The sequence below is a fragment of the Telmatherina bonti genome (assembly GCF_933228915.1).
Source record: "Telmatherina bonti genome assembly, chromosome: 12".
Taxonomy (NCBI): domain Eukaryota; kingdom Metazoa; phylum Chordata; class Actinopteri; order Atheriniformes; family Telmatherinidae; genus Telmatherina; species Telmatherina bonti.
The window spans coordinates 4,072,895-4,093,612 of record NC_136610.1 but is presented as its reverse complement, the minus strand read 5'-3'; the positions used below and the strand labels follow the sequence as shown (position 1 = coordinate 4,093,612).

General features: G+C 50.4%; 1 protein-coding gene across 1 annotated transcript in view; it reads right to left on the bottom strand.

Moving 5' to 3' along the window:
• slc7a11 (solute carrier family 7 member 11) overlaps positions 1-20,718 on the bottom strand; it is a gene marked incomplete at its 5' end in the record, with an annotated part of 110,893 nt that overhangs the window by 34,740 nt on the left and 55,435 nt on the right. Inside the window, 3 exons of the mRNA XM_079249707.1 lie at positions 1,011-1,126; positions 13,933-14,059; positions 18,042-18,348. Of these exons, the coding sequence (XP_079105833.1) occupies positions 1,011-1,126; positions 13,933-14,059; positions 18,042-18,348 (550 nt within the window). The remainder of the gene's footprint in view (positions 1-1,010; positions 1,127-13,932; positions 14,060-18,041; positions 18,349-20,718) is intronic.

The window sequence follows — 20,718 nt, the reverse complement described above, 5'->3', positions numbered from 1 at the left end:
GCTTTATTCCAGCCATAGAGGATCATTATTTTCCTGCTTTTCTCATCACTTGTTGATCTTTGGCTGCTCCTGATTGGACGTTACCGTCAGTTTAAGGTCTCTGATTGGTGGAAAGTCTGACAGGAAGTGTCTTCATCATCATGTCCAGGTGAAAATAGAGGTCTCTTAGCAACATGGTGGTGATGGTGATAAAGATGTGATAAATAATGGTGGATTTACCATCTAGAGTCTCTGAATAAACACTACATCTGGATTGTAGACCTCCTGGACGGATAGAAACGCTGGAAAACCTCCGTAGATCAGCTGGAGCATTATTTGATGAATCTGTTTGGGTTACATGCAATGGGACCACAGTGAACTGGACTGAATTGGACTGAAGCTCAGGAGGAAGAGCAATTGGCTTGTAACTGGGAAGTTGGAAGTTCAATTCCAGGCTTCCCCTGACTACGTGCCGAAGTGTCCTTGGACAAGACACTGAACCCTAAGTTGCCCCCTGATGTGCCTATCGTGGTATGATCATGTATGTAAGTCGCTTTGGATAAAAGCATCTGCTAAATGACTGTAGAATAGAATAGAATTGGACTGAACTGGACTGAACTGGACTGGATTGGACCATGTCTGTAAGCATACATCGGGGTATTCTCGTTGTGAATTGTTCTTCTCCCAGTGGTTCTGATGAGTGGAACAGTGTAAGATGGTGCTGCTTATGCTCTACATAACGTACGTTAAACAAGTGCTTTTATTTGCTGTGATTTCTTCGGAGGCTGAAAGTTTAAACATCATCAGCTTGTAAAATATTAAAACATAAAAGTTCCCTGAATGTAGTTTTACTCTGGTAAATAAAGTCCGTTGTCATGGTGAGAATTTGCTTTCTGCAGCCGAGTTCCTTCCTTTTTATCACGCTCCTCTTCCTCCTCCCTCCCTCTAGCTGCACATCTGCATGTCTTCCCATCCCCTCATTCAAACAGCAAGAAGCCATGACACGCCATGCAGACAGACAGACGACGTACTGATGCCGATGGCTGTGGCCAGTTTGACGGCCATGGGGGGGATGTCGCACGGCATGAACAGCGGCTCCAGGATGTACTGTCCAAACGCCAGAGAGATGACTGCCATGGCTGCAGGCCTGCAGGACACAACACAACATCACACATGTGTCAACAAGATCCTCCAACCCCCCCCCCCCATTGCTGAACAGAGTTGATGGAGTTCATGGAGACCCAGAAACCAGCAGTAGGAGACTCTAACATGTAACCTGCAGTAGGTGGAGTTAAAACCAGAGCTGCGAACAGACACAAACCGTGTCTGCTGACAGGAAGAGGTTTAAGCTCACAGCTGTTTGCACTCTGCTCGAGGTCACACCAGGAACACCAGGTTACTCCAGGAAGCAGGTGTAGAAGATCCTTTTCAGGAGCTCCCAGTCCATGTGACTGGTGTTACTGGGAAGCTGCCCACTGCATAACAACAGCTCAAGGCTGAGATGTGAGGATTTCAGAGGCAACCTGATGACTTTTATCATGTTCCTGATCTGAACATCCTGGTCCTGATGCAGGATTCCAGCTGTTCTACTGGTCCTGATGCAGGATTCCAGCTGTTCTACTGGTCCTGATGCAGGATTCCAGCTGTTCTACTGGTCCTGATGCAGGATTCCAGCTGTTCTACTGGTCCTGATGCAGGATTCCAGCTGTTCTACTGGTCCTGATGCAGGATTCCAGCTGTTCTACTGGTCCTGATGCAGGATTCCAGCTGTTCTACTGGTCCTGATGCAGGATTCCAGCTGTTCTACTGGTCCTGATGCAGGATTCCAGCTGTTCTACTGGTCTGATGCAGGATTCCAGCTGTTCTACTGGTCCTGGTGCAGGATTCCAGCTGTTCGACTGGTCCTGATGCAGGATTCCAGCTGTTCTACTGGTCCTGATGCAGGATTCCAGCTGTTCTACTGGTCTGATGCAGGATTCCAGCTGTTCTACTGGTCTGATGCAGGATTCCAGCTGTTCTACTGGTCCTGATGCAGGATTCCAGCTGTTCTACTGGTCCTGATGCAGTATTCCAGCTGTTCTACTGGTCCTTGTTGCTGGATTTCTGCTTCCATGACGCTCCAGATGTTTTGTACTGGTGGAACTGGACTGCAGCAGACCAGTTCTCCCGTTCCACCATCAGGATGTGGTCCAGCATGGTGGAACCTGCAAGGTCTTCCCTGAAAGAGACGTTGTCTGGATGGGAGCAGATGTTTCAGCATTGATGGAGCTTCCCAGATGTGGAAGCTGCCCACGCCATCGGCACTAATGCAACCCCATCCCATCAGAGATGCAGGCTGATAACAAGCTGGATGCTCCCTCTCCTCTTTAGAATAGAATAGACTAGAATAGAATAGAATAGAATAGAATAGAATAGAATAGAATAGAATAGAATAGAAGATCACCAGGTTCCAGTCTTGTCCCCAGAATACAGAGATTCCTCCTGATTCTCGGAATCTGTGGAAGATATTACACACTGCAGAAGGTGTATCAGGATGTTTGGAGTATCGGGAACATTTTTCTGAAACTGGTCCATTTTCAGACCCAGTTTGTCTCAGACTGGTGAAGTTCTGTCCGTCTTTCCCTCTGAGAGACTCTCTGAAGTGCTCCTTTCATGCTGCTGACCTGTTGCCAGGTAACCTGACCAGGTGGCAGATTCTCCTCCAGATGTTACTTTTCCAGTCTTTTGTTGCTCCTGATCCAGCTGTTTACAGATGTGTTGCTGCTTCTGATTCATATTTTCTATGAAATGATGAAACATCTCCGTTTCTTCATCTGACATGTTGTTTGTCTCCTTCAAATCAGATTGATGATGTTTGGAAATGATTGCTTGTTTGCAGTGTCTCCATCTTTTTGGGAATTTTGGGTTTCAGCCATTCCAGACGTTTTGTCATGATAGCACTATTAGTACTTATTAACAGTAATAATTAGTACTTAGTAACCAGAACTCCTGTGTAATCTCATCTGCTTTAAAGTTGGTTCTGTAGTTACAGTCATACTAAGTGTTTCCTCCGACTCGTCTCCATGTGCGGCGGGTCAGAACCGAACCAGGTTGCTTGCCTCCACGCTGATCTCACGGCTCATCTGTGGATCCCTTCTCATTTCCCGCCGCAGACACTGAGGCGCTGCAGCCCAGAAAATCTCTCTTTGTCCTCCTCATCCTTGTTTTCACTCTCTGTTCATTTCCCAGGGCTTCCACAGCGTCCCAGCAGCCCGGGGCCAGCATTGAACTGGGCAGCTCTGACACTGTTTGTACTGCTTGGGCTTGGCAGAGTACACATGGTGGGCTTTTTCTCTGATCCTGCATTAGGCTACCGGCATACGGGCTGTGGGGGGGGTCAGCAGGCACAGTCTGCTATGTCTTGTAGAAAACACACATAGAATGGGTTACATGGGATCAGATGGTCGCCCTGTCAGATTAACGTAGAAAGGAGTCATACACAGTCGCTGGCTGTGTGGAGGAGCTGGGGGGGGGTCGTTGCTACTAGCAACATGCTGTAATATTTCAGCGCCCAGACACCGATCTTTGCACCTGAACCTTTCACATACGTACATGTCGATGACAGTTTTGCTTCTGTAGCAGATTTAAATGAATCAGAGTAAAACAGCTTGTTTACTCCAAAACCAAAGATCTTCGTCTTTTTCTTTTCCGTAGCCTGACGGGGTCGTGGGGACAGAGACGAGGTGGAACGCCAGGAGGCGTGGTCAGCATGAGTCCTACCTGCAGCTGACTGGAGCAAGTCCAGTCCAGGAAGAACTGGAAACTGGGGAGCAGTCCAACCAGATTCTCTTCTTTGCTTTATTTGGGTTGTTTTGTTTTGTTTCGATGGATTTATCATCAATTCTGAAGTGTGCAGAGAAAAACGGTTTAATGTGACCAAATGGCGATCCATCTACATTCAGTCAGTGGTTGAGTCCAGCAGCAACGCCTCCATCAGCTTCTCCACGTCCAACTTTCATAAAGAAACCAGAGAAATGGTCATTTTTACGGCTTTTCACAAAGATTGTTGTTCCTCATCCGCTGCAGGTTTCCAGACCACCTTGTCCTTCACAGGTTCACGATTCAACAGCCTGAAACGTTTTCCTTCCTGCAGCTGCAGCGTTGGGTCAGGCCGCTTCCCGTTCACATGGCAGAAGCTGCGATGAACCGACCACAGCTGGAAGCAGGAGAGACTAGACGTCTCATCCTGGTGTTTCCAACATTTCATCATCGTTCTGCACAGAAGCTGCATGTTAAAATCCTGAAACATGTGGAAACATCAAACATCCCCGTTAGTTTGAGTGTTTTTATGTCTCTTCAACACGTCCTGGTTTGTTCCTGAAAACTCCGAACCTTCCTGCTGTTTTTATTCCCAGAACTTCCTTGTGTTTGACGAAGACGAATCCCAAAGAAAGCTCCTTACAGGAAAGTTAAAAACCAACACAAAGCCAGGAATCTGGCAGGGACACTAGGAGAACTTGAAGGACGCTGACCGGCAGGGACACTAGGAGAACTTGTAGGACGCCGACCGGCAGGGACACTAGGAGAACCTGCAGGACGCCGACCGGCAGGGACACTAGGAGAACTTGTAGGACGCTGACCGGCAGGGACACTAGGAGAACCTGCAGGACGCCGACCGGCAGGGACACTAGGAGAACCTGCAGGACGCCGACCGGCAGGGACACTAGGAGAACTTGTAGGACGCTGACCGGCAGGGACGCTAGGAGAACTTGTAGGACGCCGACCGGCAGGGACACTAGGAGAACCTGCAGGACGCCGACCGGCAGGGACACTAGGAGAACTTGTAGGACGCTGACCGGCAGGGACACTAGGAGAACCTGCAGGACGCCGACCGGCAGGGACACTAGGAGAACCTGCAGGACGCCGACCGGCAGGGACACTAGGAGAACTTGTAGGACGCTGACCGGCAGGGACGCTAGGAGAACTTGTAGGACACCGACCGGCAGGGACACTAGGAGAACTTGTAGGACGCCGACCGGCAGGGACACTAGGAGAACTTGTAGGACGCCGACCGGCAGGGACACTAGGAGAACCTGCAGGACGCCGACCGGCAGGGACACTAGGAGAACTTGTAGGACGCTGACCGGCAGGGACACTAGGAGAACTTGTAGGACGCCGACCGGCAGGGACACTAGGAGAACTTGTAGGACGCCGACCGGCAGGGACACTAGGAGAACTTGTAGGACGCCGACCGGCAGGGACACTAGGAGAACCTGCAGGACGCCGACCGCAAGAGACACTAGGAGAACCTGCAGGACGCCGACCGGCAGGGACACTAGGAGAACTTGTAGGACGCCGACCACAAGGGACACTAGGAGAACTTGTAGGACGCCGACCGGCAGGGACACTAGGAGAACTTGTAGGACGCCGACCGCAAGGGACACTAGGAGAACCTGCAGGACGCCGACCGGCAGGGACACTAGGAGAACTTGAAGGACGCTGACCGGCAGGGACACTAGGAGAACTTGTAGGACGCTGACCGGCAGGGACACTAGGAGAACTTGTAGGACGCCGACAGGCAGGGACACTAGGAGAACTTGTAGGACGCTGACCGGCAGGGACACTAGGAGAACTTGTAGGACGCCGACCGGCAGGGACACTAGGAGAACTTGTAGGACGCCGACCGGCAGGGACACTAGGAGAACTTGTAGGACGCCGACCGGCAGGGACACTAGGAGAACCTGCAGGACGCTGACCGCAAGGGACACTAGGAGAACCTGCAGGACGCCGACCGGCAGGGACACTAGGAGAACTTGTAGGACGCCGACCGCAAGGGACACTAGGAGAACTTGTAGGACGCCGACCGGCAGGGACACTAGGAGAACTTGTAGGACGCCGACCGCAAGGGACACTAGGAGAACCTGCAGGACGCCGACCGGCAGGGACACTAGGAGAACTTGTAGGACGCTGACCGGCAGGGACACTAGGAGAACCTGCAGGACGCCGACCGGCAGGGACACTAGGAGAACTTGTAGGACGCTGACCGGCAGGGACACTAGGAGAACCTGCAGGACGCCGACCGGCAGGGACACTAGGAGAACCTGCAGGACGCCGACCGGCAGGGACACTAGGAGAACCTGCAGGACGCCGACCGGCAGGGACACTAGGAGAACCTGCAGGACGCTGACCGGCAGGGACACTAGGAGAACCTGCAGGACGCCAACCGGCAGGGACACTAGGAGAACTTGTAGGACGCTGACCGGCAGGGACACTAGGAAAACTTGTAGGACGCCGACCGCAAGGGACACTAGGAGAACCTGCAGGACGCCGACCGGCAGGGACACTAGGAGAACTTGTAGGACGCCGACCGGCAGGGACACTAGGAGAACCTGCAGGACGCCGACCGGCAGGGACACTAGGAGAACTTGTAGGACGCTGACCGGCAGGGACACTAGGAGAACCTGCAGGACGCCGACCGGCAGGGACACTAGGAGAACCTGCAGGACGCCGACCGGCAGGGACACTAGGAGAACCTGCAGGACGCCGACCGGCAGGGACACTAGGAGAACCTGCAGGACGACGACCGGCAGGGACACTAGGAGAACTTGTAGGACGCCGACCGGCAGGGACACTAGGAGAACTTGTAGGACGCCGACCGGCAGGGACACTAGGAGAACCTGCAGGACGCCGACCGGCAGGGACACTAGGAGAACTTGTAGGACGCCGACCGGCAGGGACACTAGGAGAACTTGTAGGACGCCGACCGGCAGGGACACTAGGAGAACTTGTAGGACGCCGACCGGCAGGGACACTAGGAGAACTTGTAGGACGCCGACCGGCAGGGACACTAGGAGAACCTGCAGGACGCCGACCGCAAGGGACACTAGGAGAACCTGCAGGACGCCGACCGGCAGGGACACTAGGAGAACTTGTAGGACGCCGACCGCAAGGGACACTAGGAGAACTTGTAGGACGCCGACCGGCAGGGACACTAGGAGAACTTGTAGGACGCTGACCGGCAGGGACACTAGGAGAACCTGCAGGACGCCGACCGGCAGGGACACTAGGAGAACTTGTAGGACGCTGACCGGCAGGGACACTAGGAGAACCTGCAGGACGCCGACCGGCAGGGACACTAGGAGAACCTGCAGGACGCCGACCGGCAGGGACACTAGGAGAACCTGCAGGACGCCGACCGGCAGGGACACTAGGAGAACCTGCAGGACGCCGACCGGCAGGGACACTAGGAGAACCTGCAGGACGCCGACCGGCAGGGACACTAGGAGAACCTGCAGGACGCCGACCGGCAGGGACACTAGGAGAACCTGCAGGACGCCGACCGGCAGGGACACTAGGAGAACTTGTAGGACGCCGACCGGCAGGGACACTAGGAGAACCTGCAGGACGCCGACCGCAAGGGACACTAGGAGAACCTGCAGGACGCCGACCGGCAGCGACACTAGGAGAACTTGTAGGACGCCGACCGCAAGGGACACTAGGAGAACTTGTAGGACGCCGACCGGCAGGGACACTAGGAGAACTTGTAGGACGCCGACCGCAAGGGACACTAGGAGAACCTGCAGGACGCCGACCGGCAGGGACACTAGGAGAACTTGTAGGACGCTGACCGGCAGGGACACTAGGAGAACCTGCAGGACGCCGACCGGCAGGGACACTAGGAGAACTTGTAGGACGCTGACCGGCAGGGACACTAGGAGAACCTGCAGGACGCCGACCGGCAGGGACACTAGGAGAACCTGCAGGACGCCGACCGGCAGGGACACTAGGAGAACCTGCAGGACGCCGACCGGCAGGGACACTAGGAGAACCTGCAGGACGCCGACCGGCAGGGACACTAGGAGAACCTGCAGGACGCCGACCGGCAGGGACACTAGGAGAACCTGCAGGACGCCGACCGGCAGGGACACTAGGAGAACTTGTAGGAGGCTGGTCCTCGAGGACCAGGATTAGGGATAACTGACTTAGAGAACGTCTGGAAGATTAAAGGACTGATGACTCAGCAGGATTTCTCTAGACTAGAATGACTTTACTGGTCTCCGTAAAGTCCATCAGACAGATGCAGGTCATCCAGAATGCTGCTGTTCCTGTCCTCACTAAGACCAGGAACCTGGACGATAGAACTCCAGTCCTCCAGGTCTTCATGCTGGTTTCCTGTCAGCTGATTGTTCCCATTCAGGATCTTGTGGTTTGTTCTGACTGAAGCAGACCCTTCAGGTCACCAGGATCAGGTCTACTTTCTGGTCCAGAGTCAGAAGTAAACCTGGAGCTCAGTAATTGGTCCATTTTCTGCACTGGTACACAGGTACGCATTGGTACACAAGGCAAGGGTTCAAATCCAGTCTTAAACATTGTGCACTGTGATGTTGTCAGTTCTGCACACAGAATGCTGTGGACCGATCTGATCAAAGAGCTTTGGTTTTGGTTTTGGCTGCAAACTGTGCAGTTAAAGTGTGGGCTGTCTGCACAAATAAGACAGATCCTGTCCAAGGTCTGGCTTCAAAACTTTTGCAATTAATATGAAGGGTTAGTTCAAGGTAAAAAAATAAATAAATAAACTGCAGAAATGACAGTAAAATATTACAGTTTTGTTGTTTAAATGCTTCAAATGAAGCAACATTGCTAAAGTTAAACAATAAAGTCTTTAACTGATTACACAAGCAGTTCTAAATGGTTTTCTGCAATGTCTGATGTAGTTAACTACTGACTTCAGAATTTTAGTCGTATTTACAAACTATTTAAAATAAACTTTGGCTTCTTGACAGCAGTTCAACTGTTCACATCTTTTTGCAGTTCTGCTGATGACACACTGGTGGCAAAGGCAATCCCATACCAACGGCAAAAAATATTAGACCTGCCAGCCTGCCAGGTTGCAAAGAAGTGTTGTAGAGGTATAGTGGTAAAGTGAATTGTCTTTCATTCAGAAGGTTGTGAGTTCAAATCCAGGTGCTAGATTGTCATAAATCATATCAGATGGTTGTACTTCTTCTGCTGATCTATATCTAATAGATCCTGTGTGCTACTTTACACATTTAAATCTTAAGCTCTTTTGCCAAATAGTGTAAAAGAAAAATAACCATTCCAATTATAAAAACTGTTGATGATTCTGCCATGATGGATCGGAGAGCTGTGCTGGTGTAGTAGTGAAAGAAATGTGCTCTTGTTCAGATGTTTGTGGGTTCAAATCCTGATGCATTGCCATAATAAATTAAGTTGCATAGTTGTGCAATTTCATATCAATCATTCAGCATAGAAGGGCATTCACATTTACTCTTCTGCAAGATGAACGCTTTTCTAGTTTTTATTTTTCTATTTCATCTGATTTCCCTGCTGGCTGGAGCTTCAGGAACCAGTCTGCTGCCTCCTCATACTGGTTTCCAGTCTGCTGCCTCCTCATACTGGTTTCCAGTCTGCTGCCTCCTCATACTGGTCTCCAGTCTGCTGCCTCCTCATACTGGTCTCCAGTCTGCTGCCTCCTCATACTGGTTTCCAGTCTGCTGCCTCCTCATACTGGTCTCCAGTCTGCTGCCTCCTCATACTGGTCTCCAGTCTGCTGCCTCCTCATACTGGTCTCCAGTCTGCTGCCTCCTCATACTGGTCTCCAGTCTGCTGCCTCCTCATACTGGTTTCCAGTCTGCTGCCTCCTCATACTGGTTTCCAGTCTGCTGCCTCCTCATACTGGTTTCCAGTCTGCTGCCTCCTCATACTGGTCTCCAGTCTGCTGCCTCCTCATACTGGTCTCCAGTCTGCTGCCTCCTCATACTGGTCTCCAGTCTGCTGCCTCCTCATACTGGTTTCCAGTCTGCTGCCTCCTCATACTGGTTTCCAGTCTGCTGCCTCCTCATACTGGTCTCCAGTCTGCTGCCTCCTCATACTGGTTTCCAGTCTGCTGCCTCCTCATACTGGTTTCCAGTCTGCTGCCTCCTCATACTGGTCTCCAGTCTGCTGCCTCCTCATACTGGTTTCCAGTCTGCTGCCTCCTCATACTGGTTTCCAGTCTGCTGCCTCCTCATACTGGTCTCCAGTCTGCTGCCTCCTCATACTGGTCTCCAGTCTGCTGCCTCCTCATACTGGTTTCCAGTCTGCTGCCTCCTCATACTGGTCTCCAGTCTGCTGCCTCCTCATACTGGTCTCCAGTCTGCTGCCTCCTCATACTGGTCTCCAGTCTGCTGCCTCCTCATACTGGTTTCCAGTCTGCTGCCTCCTCATACTGGTCTCCAGTCTGCTGCCTCCTCATACTGGTCTCCAGTCTGCTGCCTCCTCATACTGGTCTCCAGTCTGCTGCCTCCTCATACTGGTTTCCAGTCTGCTGCCTCCTCATACTGGTCTCCAGTCTGCTGCCTCCTCATACTGGTTTCCAGTCTGCTGCCTCCTCATACTGGTTTCCAGTCTGCTGCCTCCTCATACTGGTCTCCAGTCTGCTGCCTCCTCATACTGGTCTCCAGTCTGCTGCCTCCTCATACTGGTCTCCAGTCTGCTGCCTCCTCATACTGGTTTCCAGTCTGCTGCCTCCTCATACTGGTCTCCAGTCTGCTGCCTCCTCATACTGGTCTCCAGTCTGCTGCCTCCTCATACTGGTCTCCAGTCTGCTGCTTCCTCATACTGGTTTCCAGTCTGCTGCCTCCTCATACTGGTTTCCAGTCTGCTGCCTCCTCACACTGGTCTCCAGTCTGCTGCCTCCTCATACTGGTTTCCAGTCTGCTGCCTCCTCACACTGGTCTCCAGTCTGCTGCCTCCTCATACTGGTTTCCAGTCTGCTGCCTCCTCATACTGGTTTCCAGTCTGCTGCCTCCTCATACTGGTTTCCAGTCTGCTGCCTCCTCATACTGGTTTCCAGTCTGCTGCCTCCTCATACTGGTCTCCAGTCTGCTGCCTCCTCATACTGGTTTCCAGTCTGCTGCCTCCTCATACTGGTTTCCAGTCTGCTGCCTCCTCATACTGGTTTCCAGTCTGCTGCCTCCTCATACTGGTCTCCAGTCTGCTGCCTCCTCACACTGGTCTCCAGTCTGCTGCCTCCTCATACTGGTTTCCAGTCTGCTGCCTCCTCATACTGGTCTCCAGTCTGCTGCCTCCTCATACTGGTTTCCAGTCTGCTGCCTCCTCATACTGGTTTCCAGTCTGTTGCCTCCTCATACTGGTCTCCAGTCTGTTGCCTCCTCATACTGGTCTCCAGTCTGCTGCCTCCTCATACTGGTTTCCAGTCTGCTGCCTCCTCATACTGGTCTCCAGTCTGCTGCCTCCTCATACTGGTTTCCAGTCTGCTGCCTCCTCATACTGGTCTCCAGTCTGCTGCCTCCTCATACTGGTCTCCAGTCTGCTGCCTCCTCATACTGGTCTCCAGTCTGCTGCCTCCTCATACTGGTTTCCAGTCTGCTGCCTCCTCATACTGGTTTCCAGTCTGCTGCCTCCTCATACTGGTTTCCAGTCTGCTGCCTCCTCATACTGGTCTCCAGTCTGCTGCCTCCTCATACTGGTTTCCAGTCTGCTGCCTCCTCATACTGGTCTCCAGTCTGCTGCCTCCTCATACTGGTTTCCAGTCTGCTGCCTCCTCATACTGGTTTCCAGTCTGCTGCCTCCTCATACTGGTCTCCAGTCTGCTGCCTCCTCATACTGGTTTCCAGTCTGCTGCCTCCTCATACTGGTTTCCAGTCTGCTGCCTCCTCATACTGGTTTCCAGTCTGCTGCCTCCTCATACTGGTTTCCAGTCTGCTGCCTCCTCATACTGGTTTCCAGTCTGTTGCCTCCTCATACTGGTTTCCAGTCTGCTGCCTCCTCATACTGGTCTCCAGTCTGCTGCCTCCTCATACTGGTCTCCAGTCTGCTGCCTCCTCATACTGGTCTCCAGTCTGCTGCCTCCTCATACTGGTTTCCAGTCTGTTGCCTCCTCATACTGGTCTCCAGTCTGTTGCCTCCTCATACTGGTCTCCAGTCTGCTGCCTCCTCATACTGGTCTCCAGTCTGTTGCCTCCTCATACTGGTCTCCAGTCTGCTGCCTCCTCATACTGGTCTCCAGTCTGTTGCCTCCTCATACTGGTCTCCAGTCTGCTGCCTCCTCATACTGGTTTCCAGTCTGCTGCCTCCTCATACTGGTCTCCAGTCTGCTGCCTCCTCATACTGGTCTCCAGTCTGCTGCCTCCTCATACTGGTTTCCAGTCTGCTGCCTCCTCATACTGGTCTCCAGTCTGCTGCCTCCTCATACTGGTTTCCAGTCTGCTGCCTCCTCATACTGGTCTCCAGTCTGCTGCCTCCTCATACTGGTCTCCAGTCTGCTGCCTCCTCATACTGGTTTCCAGTCTGCTGCCTCCTCATACTGGTTTCCAGTCTGTTGCCTCCTCATACTGGTCTCCAGTCTGTTGCCTCCTCATACTGGTCTCCAGTCTGCTGCCTCCTCATACTGGTTTCCAGTCTGCTGCCTCCTCATACTGGTCTCCAGTCTGCTGCCTCCTCATACTGGTTTCCAGTCTGCTGCCTCCTCATACTGGTCTCCAGTCTGCTGCCTCCTCATACTGGTTTCCAGTCTGCTGCCTCCTCATACTGGTTTCCAGTCTGCTGCCTCCTCATACTGGTTTCCAGTCTGTTGCCTCCTCATACTGGTCTCCAGTCTGTTGCCTCCTCATACTGGTCTCCAGTCTGCTGCCTCCTCATACTGGTTTCCAGTCTGCTGCCTCCTCATACTGGTCTCCAGTCTGCTGCCTCCTCATACTGGTCTCCAGTCTGTTGCCTCCTCATACTGGTCTCCAGTCTGCTGCCTCCTCATACTGGTTTCCAGTCTGCTGCCTCCTCATACTGGTCTCCAGTCTGCTGCCTCCTCATACTGGTTTCCAGTCTGCTGCCTCCTCATACTGGTCTCCAGTCTGTTGCCTCCTCATACTGGTCTCCAGTCTGCTGCCTCCTCATACTGGTTTCCAGTCTGCTGCCTCCTCATACTGGTTTCCAGTCTGCTGCCTCCTCATACTGGTCTCCAGTCTGCTGCCTCCTCATACTGGTTTCCAGTCTGCTGCCTCCTCATACTGGTTTCCAGTCTGCTGCCTCCTCATACTGGTTTCCAGTCTGCTGCCTCCTCATACTGGTCTCCAGTCTGCTGCCTCCTCATACTGGTTTCCAGTCTGTTGCCTCCTCATACTGGTTTCCAGTCTGCTGCCTCCTCATACTGGTTTCCAGTCTGCTGCCTCCTCATACTGGTCTCCAGTCTGCTGCCTCCTCATACTGGTTTCCAGTCTGCTGCCTCCTCATACTGGTTTCCAGTCTGCTGCCTCCTCATACTGGTTTCCAGTCTGCTGCCTCCTCATACTGGTCTCCAGTCTGCTGCCTCCTCATACTGGTTTCCAGTCTGCTGCCTCCTCATACTGGTTTCCAGTCTGCTGCCTCCTCATACTGGTCTCCAGTCTGCTGCCTCCTCATACTGGTTTCCAGTCTGCTGCCTCCTCATACTGGTCTCCAGTCTGCTGCCTTCTCATACTGGTTTCCAGTCTGCTGCCTCCTCATACAGGATCTCTGCTTTAACTGTCCCAGTGATCCGATGTTTCCCAGTGAGAGAGGTGTGTTCCCATACCATCACACTGCCTCCACCTATCCAGCCCTAAGCAGAACTCTGCAGAACTTCTCCACCCTTCGATCCGACGCTCCACCTGCAGAATCCAGATCCGCCAGCAGACTGTCGGGCTTGGAGAAGCTCAGACCGGCAGTCGATACCAGAACCAGCTGTTTGCATCGGCAGAGAACGATGCTCCTCATCCCACAGCTCCTTACGAAGCTCAAGTTCAGATTTATTTCCAAGTAACGTTTGTTACAACAGATGAAGAATCTGCTCCTTTTTCTCCTCCTGCAGCAGGTCCTCAGTACACATAATGCATTCAGATGAGCATTTATTCATAAAAAGCACCAGTTATCGGTGAAAAAGCTGCCTGCCTGATGGTTGTTGGACTTATAGACTTAAATTGAGGAGGCAGGTTTTACCTTATAGCAATGAGATCCACCCAGAGTCGGATGAAAGCCATCTGAGGTCCAAATGCCTCCATTATGTATGTGTAATGTCCTCCAGACTTCTTTATACAAGTCCCCAGCTCGGCATAGGACAGGGCCCCTGTAGAGACAAAGACAAAGTTAGTCGTGGCTGTGTGAACAGAAGGTAGGTGCAGATCCGAGGCTGTTAATCTGTCTGAGCTGAAAGGCCCCTGCTAGGCCCCGCATCCCAACACAACCCCAAATACCTCCGCGGGGCCCGGTCCATAACTCAGAAAGTAGGATTCAGGTGGCTGAATCCTACAGGCTTTAGGGAGAGCGGGGAAGAGGCTGAGGAGGATTTTCCAAGATGATGGCTGCAGTTTTCATTTCAACGTGAAGATGGAAGGATTTCAGGATGTTCTGCTGCCGTGCTGCCGTACACTTCCTCAGAGCTGCAGCACTTTCACCAGGTCTACATTCAGAGAAAAGTTCTGCTGCAGTTCAGATGTCTCCTAATTTCTCCCGTTGTGGTGGTGAATGCAGCTGGAAGGGTTGCAGGGAGAACGTTAAATGCTGCTCATACCAGAGGTTTGGCATGAGGACGTGACGTCTGCAGGGACCAGTCGATGCCTCCAGGCTCTATCAATCACTAATCTATCATCAGAACCATATAAAGATAAAGGTCTTTATCTGAGCAGGACTGTCCTGCTCATACAGACCCTGAATGCCTCATTGTAATGTAGAGGATGCATTATTAAAGATCTCCAAAGAAGAAAACTGGTTCCTTCCTACTTGTATTCATGGTAGATGCAGTGCTAAGTTAACGCCGCCTAAACTTATTCCAGCTGAACATCTTCGGTTTCAGTCACCCATCACTAGAGAGGTTTACCACGCCATAAAGCAGCTGAGAGCGCACACTTTGTGTCTGTTTCAGAGGGACTCGGCACTGGGACTCTGTTGTCATGGCAACGTCAACAAGCAGGTGCAGTTTTGTGTGAAGCAGTGGAAAAACACACACACCTCCCAGAAACAGTCATTCAGGGGAACAGGATGCGTTTAATAAAGCAACCTGGCAACCCATCAACATTTCTTCAGACAGTATAAAACCTCATTCAAGCTGTTTGTTTTCACAGCGGAGTCAAGATTAATGACTCCTGCTGCTCGCAGAGAGTGGCCCAACAACATTCTGACTTTCTGGTTTTTGTTTTGTTTGTTTGTTTTAGTAAAGAACAGCTTTTCACACACAAAGAAAAGCATCCGCCAGCAGAGAAATCCTCTGCAAAAACATGAACAGCAAAGAACTGATGCTTAGTGGGATCCGAAAAATATTAGACTTGGCTTTTATACGATACACCACCAATCTAAAGTTTGGACACACTTTTACATTAAATCCAATGGGAAAGTGTGTCTAAACTTTTGACTGGTAGTGTACCTCAGATTTGCTTTGGTATGTTTGTGTCGGGGATGGTCTGAGGAGGACGGCGCAGGATAAAGAAGGAACAGATGGGACAAGGCAAGGAAACAACCTGCAGATACAACAGGAAGCAGAACATGAAATAACACAGTCAAACATGGAGGAAAAGAGGAAGATCCAGATGATAAAACCACCAAACTTCATCTTTCCCAGATGAAAACCAGACAGACTAAAAGCACAACCTGACACATGGATGCAGCTTCTTCCATGTTTTTATTTGCTACAGTCCACACACGGCTGAACCAGCAGTTTGATCCTGCTTTGCATGGAAACCGAGACACAAAGCTCCTCACGCAGAGTTCAGGACAAATCCAGGTACGACAGCCAGGTTTTAGATGGAAGCTAAAAATCTAATGATACTCCAGCAAATCCAGAAATGTTGCATCATCCCAGTCAGTTCTGCGTAACAGGAAGTGGGGATCAACCAACTCATTGTGGACCAGAGTGTTGAAAGTTGCTGGAAAATTCCTCACATTTATGTTGCAATGAGTCCATGCCTTTATTACTTCCAGACTGGATTACTGCAATTCCTTATTTATGGGTTGTCCCAAATATGCCCTGACAAGTCTCCATCTGATCCAAAATGCTGCAGCGAGGGTTCTGATGAGGACTAGCAGGAGAGATCATATTTCACCAGTTTTAGCCTCTCTACACTGGCTCCCTGTTAAATCCAGGATAAAGTTTAAAATTCTTCTCCTCACATATAAAGCTCTCCATGACCAAGCTCCATTGGACATAAAAGATCTTATAGTTCCATATATTCCAAATAGAGCACTTGGCTCTCAGACTGCAGGTTTACTGGTGGTTCCCAGAGTCTCAAAGAGTCCTATGGGAGGAAGGGCCTTTAGCTATCAGGCTCCTCTCTTATGGAACCAGCTCCCACCGTGGGTTCGGGAAGCAGACTCCCTCCACACCTTTAAGATGGAGCTGAAAACCTTCCTTTTCCATGATTCTTATAGTTAGGATATGAGCATCTGCTGAGTTGGAGTCTGCATGCACGGGACCCAACTGTCCAGGTTATGCTCATTGCTCTTATAGTTATGGGTAGTCTAGCCATCCATTACTTATGTAGCAATGGGGATGTTACCTGATGCACTGAGAAGTACCTCGCTCTATTTCTCTAATATATTAATGTATAAATATATGCCAATATGGCCGTCTCTAACTTATTTCTCCTTTTTTCCGCAGGTCTTCCTGAATAAGTGCAGTTGTACATGTTGTTCTGTCTTTCCTGTCGTCTCCACCCCAACCAGTCGAGGCAGATGGCTGCCCTCCCTGAGCCGGGTTCTGCCGGAGGTTTTCTTCCTGTTAAAGGGGAGTTTTTTCCTTCCCACTGTCGCCTCGTGCAGCTCAGGATGGAGGACTGGATCCAAGTCATGACTCGATACAATCAGTTGGTTTCTGTTATAGGATATGTATGAACTGGAATGATGTGTATGTAAAGTGTCCGGTGACAACATTGTTGTGAAGTGGTGCTGTACAAATAAAGCTAAACTGAAATTATTGATCAAACAAGGAAGCTGATGGAGAGTCCTTCATGGTTCCTCATCATATAAATGTGAGAGTAAGTCAATGACTGAATGAAAAGTCAGAACGACTGTTTGGGGTTAAATCCAGATCATGTCAGAGTGATCCGGTTGGTCAGCAGTAAAAGCTGGGACTGCTTTCTGGTTTTATCTGTCAAGCTTGTTGCTAAGCAACAACATGCGAGTTAGGCTTTAGCTCAAGTTGATTAATCCTGAGATAACATAGACAAACCTTTAGCGGTTCTGTATTTAAATCTTGTAAACAGTGGAAACACTCAGACAACATCTCAGTTATTGTGGCCGATGTAGTCTGACCCAGCCGACTTCATGGGACCCTTCCTGCTGGGGGTCCCAGTCTCACTGATCTGACCCTCCATGGTGGAGCCTGACATGCTATGATCCATTGGTAGAGACACTCCTCTCTCTGTGTGCGACTTGGCACAAAGAATGAAGCAAGAATGATTCCAGAAAGACAGAACCTGCCGGATGTTGCATCAGTACGCCACCACCTACCAGGTTAGGGCACAGTTGCTATGGGAACACAGCACAAATCAGGGTTTACTGTGCCACACTGTCTCGTCCCAGGCCAGACCCCTTGGTGGCTTTGGACCACCCCTGTGTGACACTTTGTCCTGTCTCGGTTTGGTTTGTATTTTCTGTCTCTACGTTGCCTAAAACCCTGCAGGTTAGAGGACGGTTAAGCTGTTAAAGGCACGAAGTCGTCATGCCTCTGGAAAGCATGAGTCTGGCATGTTCAGCAGGTCGCCCTGAAGCCTTCACACGCCATGATGTCACCAGTTAGACACAATAAGTCCGACTCACAAGCGAGACCTTGACATGCTAACACACTGATCCAGAGAGAATAAACTCCAGGCTGTTTGCGGCGGAGCCGTGTGAGTGTGTGTGTGTGGAAGCGCAGCATGTGAGGGTCAACAGCTGGACGGCGGGCCCTTCGCTGAGACGCCGGTGTGCGCCAGCATCAGCACGCCGTCTCAGACAGGACTTCATCCTAAAACCTCCAGAAGCGAGGAAAGACTCCTCTCGTTCAACCAAGTCTGTTCTGTGTTGTCTGACACGTTTGTGTTGATTTGAAAATCTCCGAAATGAGAAGAAAAACTCACCGAAGAGAGACAGCACCCCACAGGCGATCCACACCACCAGGGACATTCCCACGCTCCCAGAGTGCTTTAGAATTCCCTTTGGTGAGATGAAGATCCCAGCTCCAATGATGGTCCCGATGATGATGGAGATCCCTCTGAGCAGGGTCACCTTCCTCCCCAGTCCCACTGTGTTGCTGTCCTCGTCCGGCAGCTTCCCGCTGGGCTCCGTCCCGTTCCGAGACACGCTTCCATGGCTGTGAGCAGACCTGCTCTTCATCTTCTTCACCTCTGCCTCTCTGTCGAAGTGGATCTGACCCAGTCTGGGGGACTGGTGCAGATAGAGACCTCAGAGTAAAGGTCCGGCCCAGCGAGGGAAGACCTCCTCTCTTGTATTGTCATTCATGCCTTGCTCACAAATCACCTCAGAGCCCCGGGGCGCCGGCTCTGCACCCAGCTCTTCCTCTGTCACTCTGCCTTCTTATCTCTGTTCATCCCAGCCGTCCTTCCCACCACCTTCCCCCGGTCACAGAGTCCTGCCTCTTTTCTAAAACTCACCGGGTATGACGTTGCTCTGGTGCAAGGTAAGCATGACATGGCAAGTTCTCCTCCAGGCTACATTATCTGGAGCTCTTCCTGGTTTTTCCTCTCCTCCTTTCAGATCCAGGCCAGGATTGCTCAACTTGTTCGGGTTGTTTTCTTCCCATCAACAAGACAGAACAAGACACAGTTAGATGATTAGGTGGGTGTGGTAGAACACACACATTCCGGTCTCACAGCTGTTCCAAGTCATGTGAAGTCATGGAGGCCTGTCTTCCGACAACATGGACACATGATCCGGGCTTCTTTTCATTTCCTGGAGATAAATTCCAGTTATTATGTGACTTAAACTGAAGGAAATCTTATCTAAAGCATGTTCAGCTTTGGAGCTAATCTTTGACAATGTGGAGTATAGCTCTCCTGAGTCATGCAGCGAATTCTTTCACCTGACGGACGTTTTCTCTCTTCATGAGACGCCATTAAAAACTGTCATGTTTTAGTAATGTTTGGCTAAATCTATGATAGTGAATAAGTACTGAACAGAAGGGACGCAGATCGTACAGAGGTTTGTAGAACAATAAACTAAATTAGAATATTTCTGTCTTTGATTCAAACTTAGCTGGGAATGACAGAGAAGTCAGGAATCTTCCATCATTAAGGAAAAAGGTGGAAACACCAGATAATATCTGCTGTGACACAGTTTACTTCAACACAAACAGCTCCAAGCTGTTATTGTTCCTTTTAATGTCAAACTGCATGTAGAAGTTAATCTCAGTCAGCCTGGAGACATGATGTTTTCAGCCTCAGCTGTCAGATTATGAAGCTAAAATAGCATGAAGAGCAACTTGTTGATCTTTGGCTGCTCCTGATTGGACGTTACCGTCAGTTTAAGCTCTCTGATTGGTGGAAAGTCTGACAGGAAGTGTCTTCATCATCATGTCCAGGTGAAAATAGAGGTCTCTTAGCAACATGGTAGTGATGGTGATGAAGATGTGATAAATAATGTTGGATTTACCATCTGGACTGTAAACCTCCTGGACGGATAGAAACGCTGGAAAACCTCCATAGACCAGCTGGAGGGTCACATGACCATCACAGAGTTACACACTACGATTACTAACAGCTGATGGTGTTGTACAGAACCAGACAATAGTTTTCTCATGAGATTTAGCACAAAAGGTGCCCAAACTTTTGACACTAACTGTAAGTGATGGTCCTTAAGGAAGACTATCTAGCACAGTGGTTCTCAATCTGGGTCCGGGACCCCCATGGTGGTTGCAACATCATTCCAGCATGTCACCAGACAACGGTAAAAAGCTGTACAGGCTACATTTATAAAATAAATTTAGGATTTTTACCAATGGCTGACAAAAAGAAATCATTAACATAGAGTATTGTAAATTGGCACCTGGAATTTTTAACAGCGCAAAAACAACAGCGCTATCCCACATCAATCTCTCTGCAAATGTTGGGCATGTAGGTGCCTGGTCACCGAGGTAAACCAATTCTACCAAAACACACTTCATCCTCCATATTTATAAAGATTTTCACAGTTTTGAGTCTTACATTTCCAGGATGGCTGCAAGATGGCTCATTTGATGTGTCACGCTATTACTAAGTCAGTCGTTGCTGCGGGGTGGGGGTGACAGACACCCCCGTATGTGTTTGTTATCATAAGGGTTGTGGCTCAAAAAGTTTGGGAACCTCTGATCTAACTGAGTTTTAAGGGTTAAAAAAGACATGAAAGACATTAAATACACAAATCAGATGTTGACTTTGTTTTGTCTGATCTGTAGTCTCTGTAATCAGTCAGCTGCATGAATGACAAACAATCCAGAGTCTGTAGAAACAGGAAATCAACACCAACAACCAGGAGTAACACAACCTCCGCAGGTTAGCAGGGAACATTGCAGTTCCCCCTTCATCCACTAGGGGCTCCAAAACAGAGCAAATCTCCACAGACTCCCATGTTAAAAAGACCAACTTCACAGCAGAAATAAACACGTTTACAGCCTGGTACAAAAAACCATTTCAACCAGTTTACCAGGTCAGGTTTACCTTCATGAAAACTGTGGGGAGAGGGATTTTTTTTTTATAACCTCCATTTAAAAGTAATTAAATCTTGAAATTTGGGGGCGTGTCCTTTTGACTGACAGGCACC